At 35.9% G+C, this 13,832-nt stretch overlaps 1 protein-coding gene across 1 annotated transcript; it reads left to right on the top strand.

Moving 5' to 3' along the window:
* Window positions 1-417: 417 nt before the first annotated feature.
* On the top strand, window positions 418-3,804 carry LOC104896789 (hypothetical protein). The gene is made up of 2 exons (XM_010683581.4): window positions 418-1,237; window positions 3,331-3,804. The coding sequence occupies exons 1-2, from the start codon at window positions 1,006-1,008 to the stop codon at window positions 3,513-3,515; spliced, it is 417 nt and encodes a 138-aa protein (XP_010681883.1). The 5' UTR covers window positions 418-1,005; the 3' UTR covers window positions 3,516-3,804.
* The last annotated feature ends 10,028 nt before the right edge of the window (window positions 3,805-13,832 follow it).

The raw sequence follows: 13,832 nt of genomic DNA, 5'->3' as shown, positions 1-13,832 counted from the left end.
GATCTTATCTTTTAGATTTTTCTCAATATATAAGAAAAAATATAGTCATGTGGGGTCTTGTTTGATTCGTCTCAATGAGTACTTTATTAATGTTCAATTATTATAATTTTTACTAATATGTAATGAAAGATATAATGATTTTTGAATATAAGCCTGATCTGATCTGAACTTATTTTTTCTGATCTGATCTGATCTGATTAGATCTGAAATAAGCAAAAATAAGGTGAACTGAACATAGCCTGAATATAGCCTAAGTCTACACTAATTTATTGTGAACTAAGTCCATATAATTTTTTTTTTTTAACTAATAGAGATGGGAAAAGATTACATAATTGAACACGTGAAAGACTGAAAGGTTCGGACTTACAAGCACAAATTCCGACGGCTGGAAACGGATATGCTTCGCTTAGAAATTACGAGGAGAGAGAAACTAAAGCAACGGCGTGCAGTGCAGCGTATTTTGTTTGAACTCTGACGCACTCTTTCCATTTATAATACCTTCAAATCTCGATCACCAAACCCTAACCCTCACTTTCCTATAAACTTCCGCCATCTCAATTTTCCCCTCAACAACCGCTTCCAATATTCTCTCTCTTCGATCTAACCTAAAAATTGTGTTTTTTTTCTTCAATTGATTTGGGGCAAACACAACTAATTTCAAGACGACTTCCATAAGCAAAATTTCTCAAAACTTCGAATCTCAATTTGTTGTGAATGGTGGAAATCTCAAGTAATTTCATGCGATCTTCCCCCTTCCTCTTCACAAGGGGGATCTTCGTTCTTTCTCTCTCCTCTGCTTCTGCATTTGCTTTCGGCTCTTGCATGGAAGGCTGGTACTACCGCTGCCTTGGCCTTGACCCTTAAACAATTCTTTCATTCAGATTTCAAATCAATCACTAAATCGAATTAATTTCTCGTAGATCCGAACAAAAGAATTTGAATTTATTGTTTGAATTTTTTAAAGCGAAAAACAGATTTTAAGAAAAGAAAAAAGAACAAAAAAAAATGTTGCTAAGCAAGCAAAAAAAGGCGCAAAATTCAAAGGGTAATCGCTTGTTGATTACTGTCAACGTTCTTGGAAGCGCGGGGCCGTTGAGGTTTGTTGTGAATGAAAAGGAAATTGTGGCTGCTGTTATTGATATGGCGTTGAAATCTTATGCTCGTGAGGGTCGTCTTCCTGTTCTTGGCTCCAATTTTAATGATTTTCAACTTTACTGTCCTACTGCTGGATCTGATGGTATTCAATTCTTTCTTCTTCTAGCTCAATTTAAATATTATGCTTATTGTCTTTGTTGATGTATTAATATTGCCATTGTTGTCTGCTTTCTGTGTTAACTTAGGGCTTTCCGCCGCAATCATATTACTAGTTTCAATTTCAGTGGGTCATTACTTAATTAGAAGGTTTAGCTGTTGTTGTTGCTCATATTTTGGTTTTGCTGATTGAACTTTGGAAATCATCTATGTGAGAGAATGATACACTCTTTCTTTAGTTGTGATTGGTAATCGAGTGAACATGAGCTTAGCAATATCAGGACTTTGCCATTACTAGTTTCATTCCAAGAGCAAATAATTGTTTCCTTTTGGCCATTTTTTCACCTTTGTAGGATTGATTTTGAGCATGACATACACCAAATTAGAAACTTGGTAGTAGTTTTGTGTGAACCGTGACTAGTTTTGGTGATTTTTCTCAAATAAAATATGAGGGAATGACAACACTGCTCTTTCTTTTCTCTGTTATACTGGTCACTAAATGGAAATATCAGCTGAGCAATATGAAGATGCCGCCATTCCTTTCTATAATTTTGTTTGGAAGATCCAAGAATTGTTTCCTTTGATTATTCTTAGGGTGTGAACAAGACTTATCATAATTTATCTTTTTGAAGCTTTTTGTATTGAAACTATTGGGAACTTATGAGTACTCATTGAAACTATTGGAAACTTCTGAGAACTCATTGAAACTATTCTGAAGTTATTGGAAATATTCCAAACTTATTAGACCTGAGACTTACTCTTTAATGTGAAGTGAACACACCTTAGTTGTCTAGTTAGAGTAGTAACTAGTACGGATATTATATTTCTAGTGTTTTCTTTTTTTGGCGTTGTCAATTCTGAGTTTTAATTTCTTTATGATTGATGATTCATGTCCAACAATGAGGCGAATGTCTGGGTTTTTTCCCAGAGTTACTTTGGTCTGATATCTCATGATTGCCTTACCACTGGCATTTTTTAATCATATTTAGAGCTCCAATATTTGCCTAATGAATATGTGGTTCTTTGGGTGCCGGATTTGTAGTGCTACGGTAAGGATCAGGTAACTGGAGTCATTGTTCATGGAATACTGTTTTCCTGCTTTCCCTATTGTGCTCGCCAAATGTGGGGCTATGTCGATTTTACTCATTCTGTGTTTATACCCTATTGTAATTTGGGGCTGTCTGGCATTTTTGATGCTCTATAAATCTTTGGTTGTCTGCTGTTTTGTTCCACATCATTGTTATCCTCGATAATCTTAGCATTTTTTTAATTTAGGGGAGATTTTTTGAGATCATTTTTTGCTGTGTTTTGTCTGCTTAATTTATTTGTTTTGATATTTATCTTGGATTTATATTGTTATACTCCATCCGTTTCCTAAAGATCTTCCCACTTACTGTTCCTACAGATACCAAGGAAAATCAAGTTGTGTGGGGCATGGTGCGAGTAAAGTAGGAGAGAGAAAAGGGTTAAGATAAATAAACAAATAAAAAGGGGTTAAAGTAGGAAAGAGAAAGAGAGTAAAATTGAATTAATAATGTAATGGTGGACCATATGATAGTGACATGAGAGGGTAAATAGGGAAATTTGTTTTGCCAAATAAGGAATAAAGCAAAAGAGGGAAGATCTTTTGGAAACACCCTTAAACGAAAAGAGGGAAGATTTTTAGGAAACGGAGGGAGTACTATTGAACTTGATAATTACTCCCTCTTTCTCCATTTATTTGCTACATGTGCTTTTGAAGAAGAATTTAGGATGGTATATAAAGTATGGTAGAAACCATAATTTTATGGGAAAATGACAAATATATGGGAGTTAACGATAAGAAGAGGACAAACACAAAAGTAAAGGGATTGTTGGTACTTTTATGTTAGTTATGGTTACTAAGGAAATGTATAACAAGGATTCTTTTATGGTAAATGTAGCAAGTGATAATTAGAGGTGGTGACGGAGGGAGTACACTCTTAGCATCAGTGCTTGACTTCCTGTACTTATAGAATTTATGATTTGTGCAGCTCTTAAGTGTTAGACAGTATGAAACTGATTGTATCTGTGGTCTGATTGCTCTCCTGTTTTCTGCAGCTTTAAGTCCACTCCAGACAATTGGAGTTCATGGTGCCCGGAACTTTCTTCTGTGCAGGAAGCCACAACCTCAGGAAGCTGCAAATGTTGAGGTTAAGGCTGAGGCTGCTATTACACGCAGAGGGAATGGAAGCTGGAAGTCATGGATCAATAAGACGCTCATTCTAAAAATCGCCTCACATTAAAAGATTGAATTTCATTTTTCTCTGGGTTGCAATGGTAGATGATTATGTGGTTGCCAGTGCTGTCAGAGATTTAGTTATCGCTTTTCTTATGATTTATACAGCCCTTACATTGGTTGGAATCAAGGATTATTTGATCATTGGTATATTATCTTTTTTTTCTTTTTGAAATCAAGAGAAGCCGTTGATTGGAACTATTAATATTTCCTGCTGTATTTTGATGCAATTGAGTTTTACATGTCTTAATTGTGGATCTCTAAGAATTCAATGAAATTTATCTATTTACCTTGTAGTACAATGTTGTTTCAATTTGTATTTGTGGTTTTCATTTGATGCCAGCTGGTTAATCAATTCACCTTTAAGGTGATCTATAAAATGATGTATGAGAAGTTTTAAAATGATCTATCTACTATGTTACCTGGACTTGCAGACCTATATCGGGCATGGGCGTGTGTTTAAGTGTTTGACTTGGCTATTCGATGTAAATTTTCAATAATTTTGGCCCAAAATGAAGTGTCCAAGTGTATATGTGTCAATGTTCAAGTGTCAAGGATCTGACACGGGTACTTGAGGTAAATTGAAGAGTTCGTGTAAGCAAGTCTATCTATATTCATCATCTGTCGCGACTTGTGATAGAAGCCTCATCCTTCATCTCTTCACTACCAGCAACACAAAAAGCACTCTTCAACAACAGCAAGTGAACATTGGCAACAGAGCTAGTGAAGCCTTCATGTCATACTTCTGTTGTATTTGGCGAAAAGTACTCTCCCATCCTCAACTAGAACCCTCATCGGGATTCGGGAATGATGCCATTTGCCACCATTTGGTTGAACGTTGAAAGAGCTTGTCTTCCCTTCCCATCATCCCATGATGTCTATATGCTGAAAGCATAGTAGTCCATGAAACCAAAGTCTTCTCTGCTAATTTACCAAGAGCACTTTATGAACAAGATAACTTGCCACATTGGGCATGCATACCTGTAAGAGCAGCTGCAGCCATAAAGCTATAAGTTATAACCAAAGCCCTTGGGAATAAGATAAGAGTGAATACACATGCCAAAATTAATGGCAGTGCCCTGTAGGCCTGTTCACAAGCGCAAAGCAGAGATAGATTGTAGCTAAATCTGGCTGTTCAGGATTGCAACGCATAGCCATGCACTCCTTTTCCCTTCTCAACCATATGCAGATGCGAACAAGCAGAAAGTAGGCCAATCAAAGAATCAACGGCTGATTGAGATCTTCCCAATATACCAAAAAAAAAAAAAAAAAAATAATGCAATTTTATTTGATAGCTATATTTATTAAAATAATGATTTTTTTTTTGAGGGGAATAATGATTTTATTTAGTTTTGATTTATTCAACAAGTTTTATTTAAATGATTTAATTGAAACTTATTTTATTATTTATTTTATTATTTCTAAATAATTTAATTGTCGTAATTAAAAACCTTTACTTGATTGTTAGTATTGTTGCACAAAAAGGTCCATCTTAACAACCCATATAAAGCCCAAAGCCAACTTCATAACCCATGTGTTATTTTAACCAAAAAGAAAAGATAAAATAAAACAAAAAAACAAGGAAAAGTGATTTATCACCATCTTCCTCCCCTTCCTTCGTTTCTTTCTACAGCACCAAAAAGGAGCCAAGCTTTTCAACACAATCAACATAATTTGTCAGTAGAAATTGAATTCAACCCCCAATTTCAGATTTTAGGGGTGAAGTCAGTCAAAAAGCTACCCCTAAACACCATAGCCCTCACCTCCACCATTAATGGAGCTTGACCAAAGCTCAAAATTATAACCACAAGCCTCTATAAATACTGAATTTCATTCACCAAATTGCTCAAGCAAACACTTTCCTCTGTTTCTCTTCACCACCGCGACCCGCCCACCCCCCCCCCCTTCGCACCTCTGCTCCCGCCCCTGACTACACATGCGAACCACAACCGGAATCCAGTCCCCTGCCTTACTTCATCGGCGGCACACCAACCATCAACACCACAAACCCCCTTCTTCTCCCCTGCTTCGACCTCCTCTGTCTCCCTCCCCTTCTTTCATTTTCTCGCTGTTTCGTTTCTCAGTTTTGAGAAACTGATGCTTTTAAAGCTTTTTGTTTTTTTCGCCTTTTTTTTTTAGTTTATGTGAGTTTTAATTAGTTTTATTTGTTTATTTTTATTTTTAAAATCAAAATCTATAACTTTCTTAAATTAGCCTACTTTATTGAGTTAGTATGTTTTAGTTTAACTTAATCTTTTATAATTTGAAAGTATTTCTTAATTTTTTTCTTAGATAAAATAAGGAATACAATAAAGTTAGTTTCTATGTTTAAAATAATTGTTTAAGTTATTAAAAATTAAGTTGAAGTAATTTTTGTGAGTACTTAAAATGATTTTATAAATAATTTGAAAATCATAAACTTTGATTTATAAACTCTCTTAAAAATAATTAAGAATTTCTTTAAGTTATTTGAATTATTTAAATTATTTATTTTATAAAAAGGGGTTATTTAGGTAACTAACTTAGATCTCGTTAATATCTATTGTAGATTCCGATTGCGTAGACGAGGAATATCAAGAGTGCTAGTCCGTTCGTGAACTTAACTTTTGGGCACGCGTCACGAGGTAATCTTCGATGTCCATCTAAACGTAGATCCCGTTAGTGCAAAACGATTTAATTATATGATTGTATGCTTATAAAATTTATAAGTATGGACTATAATTATGAATTATCGACTTAATGCAGATTATGAATACGAAAAACAAATGGATAACAACTATGGATTTCGATTATAATCGTGACTATGGACGATGTACAATATGACAAAGATGTTTATTATAACGTTGTTAACGTCATTATTAATATCAACTTAATCACTAATCTTTTACCCCTGTTATTAAAATCGTTTAATGTCATTTAGTAATGTTATGGTTATTATTATTATTATTATTGTTATTATTATCACTATTATTATCACTATTGTTGCTGTTGTTGTTGCTGGTGTTGGTGTTGGTGTTGGTGTTGGTGGTGTTGGTGTTGGTGTTGGTGTTGGTGTTGGTGTTGGTGTTGGTGGTGTTGGTGTTGGTGGTGTTGGTGTTGCTGCTGTTGGTGTTGCTGCTGTTGTTGTTGCTGCTGCTGTTGTTGTTGCTGCTGCTGTTGTTGTTGGTGCTGGTGTTGTTGTTGTTGTTGCTGTTGTTGCTGTTGTTGTTGTTGTTGCTGTTGTTGTTGTTGTTGTTGTTGCTGTTGTTGTTGCTGTTGTTGTTGCTGCTAGTGTTGGTGTTGGTGTTGGTGTTGGTGCTGGTGTTAGAAAATACACTTGCGAACGAAATAACATATATGCATGAGTTATTGATGACACCATGCACCATTGGCATAATATCCATAGACTTTTCACACCGAGGTCCTTTTTTGCAATTTTAATTTATAGTTTAACACTAACTTAATATATCAAAATCAAATATAGGTACAACAACTTATAAAATTCACGAGAACAAGTTTATTGGAACATAATAACAAAAACCTATAACTTCTACGTTGCTCATGTTGCTCTATTCATTTATTTAATATAAATTATGAAGTTTTTGTTTCTTTAAGCAAACTACATGTTTTACAATTATGAAAGTCACTGAGTTGATGCTCGAATTCTTGATCTCACTTTTGTAAGGAGCAGTCAATGTGAGATATAAATAATGAAATATTTATTTATGCATGTAAATCAAACTTATTTATTTAATAAATTGAATTGAAAAATGTCTTTTCACTTTAATTTTTGTTAATATATATTTAGTACATAGGATAAATTACAATGTCACGACTTTTAGGTCATCAATATCTTACTAAATATTTAATTATTTACACAAGATTTCAAGGAGCATATTGTGAAATAATAAAAAACTAAAATTTGAGGTGAAATATTAATCAACTTTTCGATCCGATTGAACACAAGTAACCATCACAACATGTATGTAAGATATAAATAATATCTAATCTCAAAATATCAAACAACACTACAACATAATTGACTTTAGGTAACACGTTTAGGTAACACTTTTTAAGTTGTAGATTATCTAAATATATAAGTAACACTTTTAACATCCAAGGTAACACTTTTATAAAATGTAACATTTTATAGTAACACTTCTGAAAGTGTAACACTATAACCTTTATAATAGGTAACACTCGTGAAATAGTAACACTAGAAACTTTAAAATAGGTAACACTTCTAAAATAGTAACACTAAGAACTGTTAGGTATGTGATCAATGAGAGAATCGGATACCCACTCCAAGGCACGGAAACTACGCTTTCCTATTAGTTTAATTTCGCCCCTCTAGGATCACCGGGTTAACACGAAATAACTAATGAGATACAATGGAGAGAAACAATCCACTTAGATGATCTTCTAAGTGAATCAAACAAGAACTTGTGTTTTTGTGTTTGTGAAGAACACTCAAGAGAAGATTGCAAGTTTTCTCTTAAGCTAAGCAAGAAGTATTAGAGAGAGTATAGAATAGAAAATTCTGATTTTCTTCTAACCCTTCACTCATAGGAATCCCAAGGTTTATATAGGAAGAATAAACCTTTCATTGACTAGGGAGGTTAATCACATAACCCCCATTTTAATCACATTGATGGAGAGGTTAATCACATAACCCCCATCTTAATCACTTATCAAAGGTCTTTAATCTACTGATTAAAGGACCTTAAAAGTCATTAAAATGATCAACAAAGCATCACAACGGATATAAAACCGTCGAGGCAACTTTTTGCATTCCAAGGCAGAAGACACGTCGCGACTCGCGAAAAAGCTCGCGAGTCGCGAGGCGCTGGTCGCGACCCGCGACGCCTGTCGCGACTCGCGACGGGCCACTGGTCGCGACTCGCGACACCTGTCGCGACTCGCGGCCAGTCTTCTGTCTCCCTTGGTTTATCAATGCGTTTTGCCACTTGATGCACACTAGTCTTTTGCATACTAGACCTCCTCCTCTTCTAGTACATACCCTTATGAGTTTCAAACCCATTACCCTATAAATGTTCCAACAATCCTCCTCCCATTTATAGGGTAATGTTGAAAAGTTTTTCAACTTGCTATAAATCGCAAACACACATGTTCATGCATCATGGAAATATCTAACGATTGAATTTCCATTTAGTAAAAGTAATCTTTACAATAATTTAGATCATAATGATAGACAAAGCTTTGAATCATATAACCATTACAAATTATTGAAGTTACTAATACACACAAACATAAACTAGGTTCTTAAAACCTCCGACACCTATGAAGCCTTGGTGTCCATATCCATTCATAAGCATTCCAAGTCAAGCCTAAGACTTGATGAAGCGGCCAAACTTCTAGCTTACATAGGTAAATCTTTCCGGACATGCTCCTACAATTGAGCACCTTATCAAAGATTTATTAAGAATAAAATTCAACCTCTTTATCATTGTAGCAACAAGCACTAACCTTGGGATGTATTAAACAAGTGCTCCCAACCTCTTAGAGAAGTACTATCCTCCTTGAATTTGAGATCTAACGTTGTATTAGACATCAAATAGAGTTTTCCTTCACCATAGGTTGATCAATAGGCTTAAGACCCATCCCTTTGTTCATTTTGTTCACTAGTTCCCTTGACAACGGTTTTGTAAACGTATCCGCCAAGTTCAAACTAGACCGAACAAAATTAATAGTTATACAACTATTCCTTATCATTTCCCGCACATAGCTATGTCTAACTCCAATGTGCCTTGACTTGCCATTGTAGACTTCACTATATGCTTTAGCTATGGTTGATGCACTATCACAATGGATAGCAAGAGGTGACATTGGTTTCACCCATAAGTCCACCTCACTCAACACATTCCTTAGCCATTCCGCTTCTTGGCAACAAGAAGCCAAAGCAATGAATTCCGATGCCATAGTGGAATCCGTTATACATGTTTGCTTCTTGGATGCCCATGAAATGGCACCTCCTCCAAGAAGAAACACCCAACCACTAGTGGATGAATAATCTTCCTTATTCGAAATCCAACTAGCATCCGAGTAACCTTCTAAGATAGAAGGTTCTCTTTTGTATGTTATGACATAATCCAAGGTCTTATTCAAGTACCTTAACACTCTTCTCAATGCTTGCCAATGCAACATACTAGGATTACTAGTATACCTACTGAGCTTGCCAATAGAAAGCTATATCCGGCCGAGTGCTAGTCATAGCATACATCAAGCTTCCAATTAAGCTTGCATACTCCAATTGTGAAATTGGAGTACCACTACTCGGAACCAAGTGAATACTAGGATCCATAGGAGTAGCAAAATGAGTCGAATTTGACTCATTATACCTCTTGACCACTTTCTCAATATAATGAGATTGTGATAAAGAAAACGACCCTTTCCCTCTTATTATTCTAATACCTAGAATAACATCCGCTTCACCCAAATCTTTCATGGAGAAGCTAGAGGAAAGGAAGACTTTGGTCTTTTCCACTTGTTCCAAATCAGTCCCAAAAATAAGCATATCATCAACATATAAGCAAATTATAACTCCTTTACCGTTATTATCAAATTTGCTATATACACACTTATCGGACTGATTTATTTTGAACCCACTAGACAACACAACTTCATCAAATTTTTGATGCCATTGCTTAGGTGCTTGTTTAAGACCATACAAAGATCTAACTAATTTGCAAACTTTAGTTTCTTGACCTTTAACCACAAACCCTTCAGGTTGATTCATGTACACTTCCTCCTCCAATTCACCATTAAGAAAAGCAGTTTTTACATCCATTTGGTGAATTACTAGACCATGAATCGCAGCTAATGCTATCAATAGTCTAATAGTAGCTATTCTAGCTACTGGAGCATAAGTATCAAAGTAATCGATACCATATCTTTGCCTAAAACCTTGGACCACTAACCGGGCCTTATGTTTTAGTATGGTTCCATCGATTTTCTTTTTCCTTACAAAAATCCATTTACAACCTAGGGGTTTGCAACCGGGAGGTAAATTAGCTAAAATCCAAGTGTGATTACCCATTATAGAATCCATTTCATCATTCACTGCCTCTTTCCAGAAAGCAGAATCATGAGACTTCATAGCCTCATCAAAGGACCTAGGATCCTCCTCCATATTGTAACAATATGAAATTTGAGTCGAAATTGACTCCCTTGACCCTTCAACTAAATATAGTTGAAAATCCGGTCCAAAAGATTTCTCTTTTCTAATTCGTTTACTTTTCCTAATTTCCGGTGTTGTAGTATCATGATCATTTAAATGTCATCTACAACATTGGAACTAGTACTAGGTATCATGTCCTTTGGTCTTGGAATCGATGAGAATCTAGTCTCATCAAATATTGCATCCCTTGACTCTATCACGGAGTGAATAGAGACAAAGTCATTGGGCTCAATGACATAAAACCTATAGGCTTTGCTATGTACCGCATAGCCTATAAAAATGCAATCAATTCCTTTTTCACCTAAAGTTTTCCTTTTAGGTTCCGTCAATTTGACAATTGCCCTACAACCCCATACCTTAAGGTAATTGAGATTAGGCTTTTTATTCCACCAAAGTTCATAAGGGGTGTCTTATTCCTTTTATTAGGAACTCGATTTAAATGTAACATGCAGTTAAAATTGCATCACCCCAAAAACCGTCATTAAGACCCGAATTAGAAAGCATGGTATTAACCATTTCTTTTAGGACCCTATTTTTCCTTTCCGCTATACCATTACTTTGAGGTGAGTATGGGGCGGTTGTTTCATGAATTACACCAATGGAACTAAAATAACTTGGATTATAATATTCACCACCCCTATCCGTTCGAAGTCTTTTAATCTTTTGATTAAGTTGGAGTTCCACTTCGATTTTAAAGGTCTTAAACTTTTCTAGTGCTTCATCTTTAGTAAATAATAAATATATGTAACAAAACCTTGAAAAATCATCAATAAAAGTTACAATATATTTTTTATTTCCTAAAGAAGGTGAACTATGAAAGTCACACAAGTCACTATGCACCAATTCAAGCAATACCGTTTGTCTAGTCACACTAGGATAAGGATTTTTTGTAATTTTATTTAGCACGCAAGTGTGACACTTCTCTAACTTTAAATCGAAAGGAGGTATCAACCCCATTTTAGACATGTCATATAATCTACGATAATTCACATGACATAAACGATTGTGCCATAGAGAAGAAACATCAAGCATGTAAATAGAACTAGTACCAATTTTATTATCAATACTAAATTTAAACATTCCATTACAAAAGAAACCTTGTCCAACAAAAATACCACCCTTGGAAAGTACAAATTTATCCGACTCAAAAACAACTTTAAAACCATACTTATTCAAGAGACCTCCTGACACAAGATTCTTCCTAACTTCCGGTACATACACAACATCCCGGAGAGTTAAAGTCTTTCCCGAGGTTAACAACAATTCTACTTGGCCTATGCCTCTAGCCTTTACCGTAGAATCATTCCCCATATACAAGATTGGACCATCATCCAAATCTTTCAAAGACTTGAAGAAATCCTTGTTATTGCACACATGTCTAGAGGCTCCCGAATCTATCCACCAAGAATCATCAACCTGCACACACATAATTTCAGAAATCATAGCAACAAAATGCATTTCTTCAATTACATTAACATGTGCATTGTTACCTTGGTTTTGAACAACACTAGGTTGTGTGTTCTTTGTCTTCTTCTTGTTGTTAGAAGGACAATCCCTCTTAAGATGAGGACCATTGCATATCCAACAAGAGAGGGTCTTCCTCTTCTTGTTTGCAACATTGGTTTTTTATAGTGTTGTTGTTTGTTGTTGTTGTTGGATTTCTTGGTCTTACTAGACCCACCAACCTCTACCAAATTAACGGTATATAGGAATACTAGGAGTAGTATCCTTAACCCCATCTTGAGCCCGGATCCCCTCTTCAATACGAAGATGAGTTCCTAATTGCTCCATGGACATGTCTTCCTTTTTATGTTTTAAAAGATGTTTTGTATCTTTCCAAGAATTTGGTAATTTGTCAATGATTGAGGCAACCGCAATTGCCTCATCCATCACCATACCATGTGATCTTATTTGGTTCAAAATATGATGAACCTCATGGAATTGCTCCATAATAGGCCGATCATTAGTCATTTTAAAAGAATTAAAATTACTAACAAGGAATTTCTTACTTGAAGCATCTTCCGAAATGTACTTGGCCTCAAGAGCGTCCCAAAGTTCCTTTGCACTCTCCACATTTTGGTAGAGATCAAACAACGGGTCGGTGAGAGAGTTGAGAATATGACCACGACAAATGTAGTCATCATTCTCCCACTTGCCTCTTCCTAGTAGTCTCAAGAGGCTCTTCCTCTCCATCTTCCGGGAGTGGTGGCATAGGAGTTGATAACACATACACCACATTCAAGGCGGTCAACAAAAATGCATCTTCTTTTGCCACCTCCGATAGCCCACCCCCTCAAACTTATCCAACTTTTGGAAGTTCATAGTCATGTCCTTGAGTGATTGAGCCATATCCGAAAAGGAAAATTAAACTAATAGATTGTTAGTATGTGATCAATGAGAGAACCGGATACCACTCCAAGGCACGGAAACTACGCTTTCCTATTAGTTTAATTTCGCCCCTCTAGGATCACCGGGTTAACACGAAATAACTAATGAGATACAATGGAGAGAAACAATCCACTTAGATGATCTTCTAAGTGAATCAAACAAGAACTTGTTTTTGTGTTTGTGAAGAACACTCAAGAGAAGATTGCAAGTTTTCTCTTAAGCTAAGAAGAAGTATTGAGAGATATAGAATAGAAAATTCTGATTTTCTTCTAACCCTTCACTCATAGGAATCCCAAGGTTTATATAGGAAGAATAAACCTTTCATTGACTAGGGAGGTTAATCACATAACCCCATTTAATCACATTGATGGAGAGGTTAATCACATAACCCCCATCTTAATCACTTATCAAAGGTCTTTAATCTACTGATTAAAGGACCTTAAAAGTCATTAAAATGATCAACAAAGCATCACAACGGATATAAAACCGTCGAGGCAACTTTTTGCATTCCAAGGCAGAAGACACGTCGCGACTCGCGAAAAAGCTCGCGAGTCGCGAGGCGCTGGTCGCGACCCGCGACGCCTGTCGCGACCCGCGACGGGCCACTGGTCGCGACTCGCGACACCTGTCGCGACTCGCGGCCAGTCTTCTGTCTCCCTTGGTTTATCAATGCGTTTTGCCACTTGATGCACACTAGTCTTTTGCATACTAGACCTCCTCCTCTTCTAGTACATACCCTTTTGAGTTTCAAACCCATTA

The sequence above is a fragment of the Beta vulgaris genome, chromosome 6, assembly GCF_026745355.1.
Source record: "Beta vulgaris subsp. vulgaris cultivar EL10 chromosome 6, EL10.2, whole genome shotgun sequence".
Lineage (NCBI taxonomy): Eukaryota > Viridiplantae > Streptophyta > Magnoliopsida > Caryophyllales > Amaranthaceae > Beta > Beta vulgaris.
The sequence above is the reverse complement of the archived record's forward strand: the minus strand, read 5'-3'. Positions and strand labels throughout refer to the sequence as shown.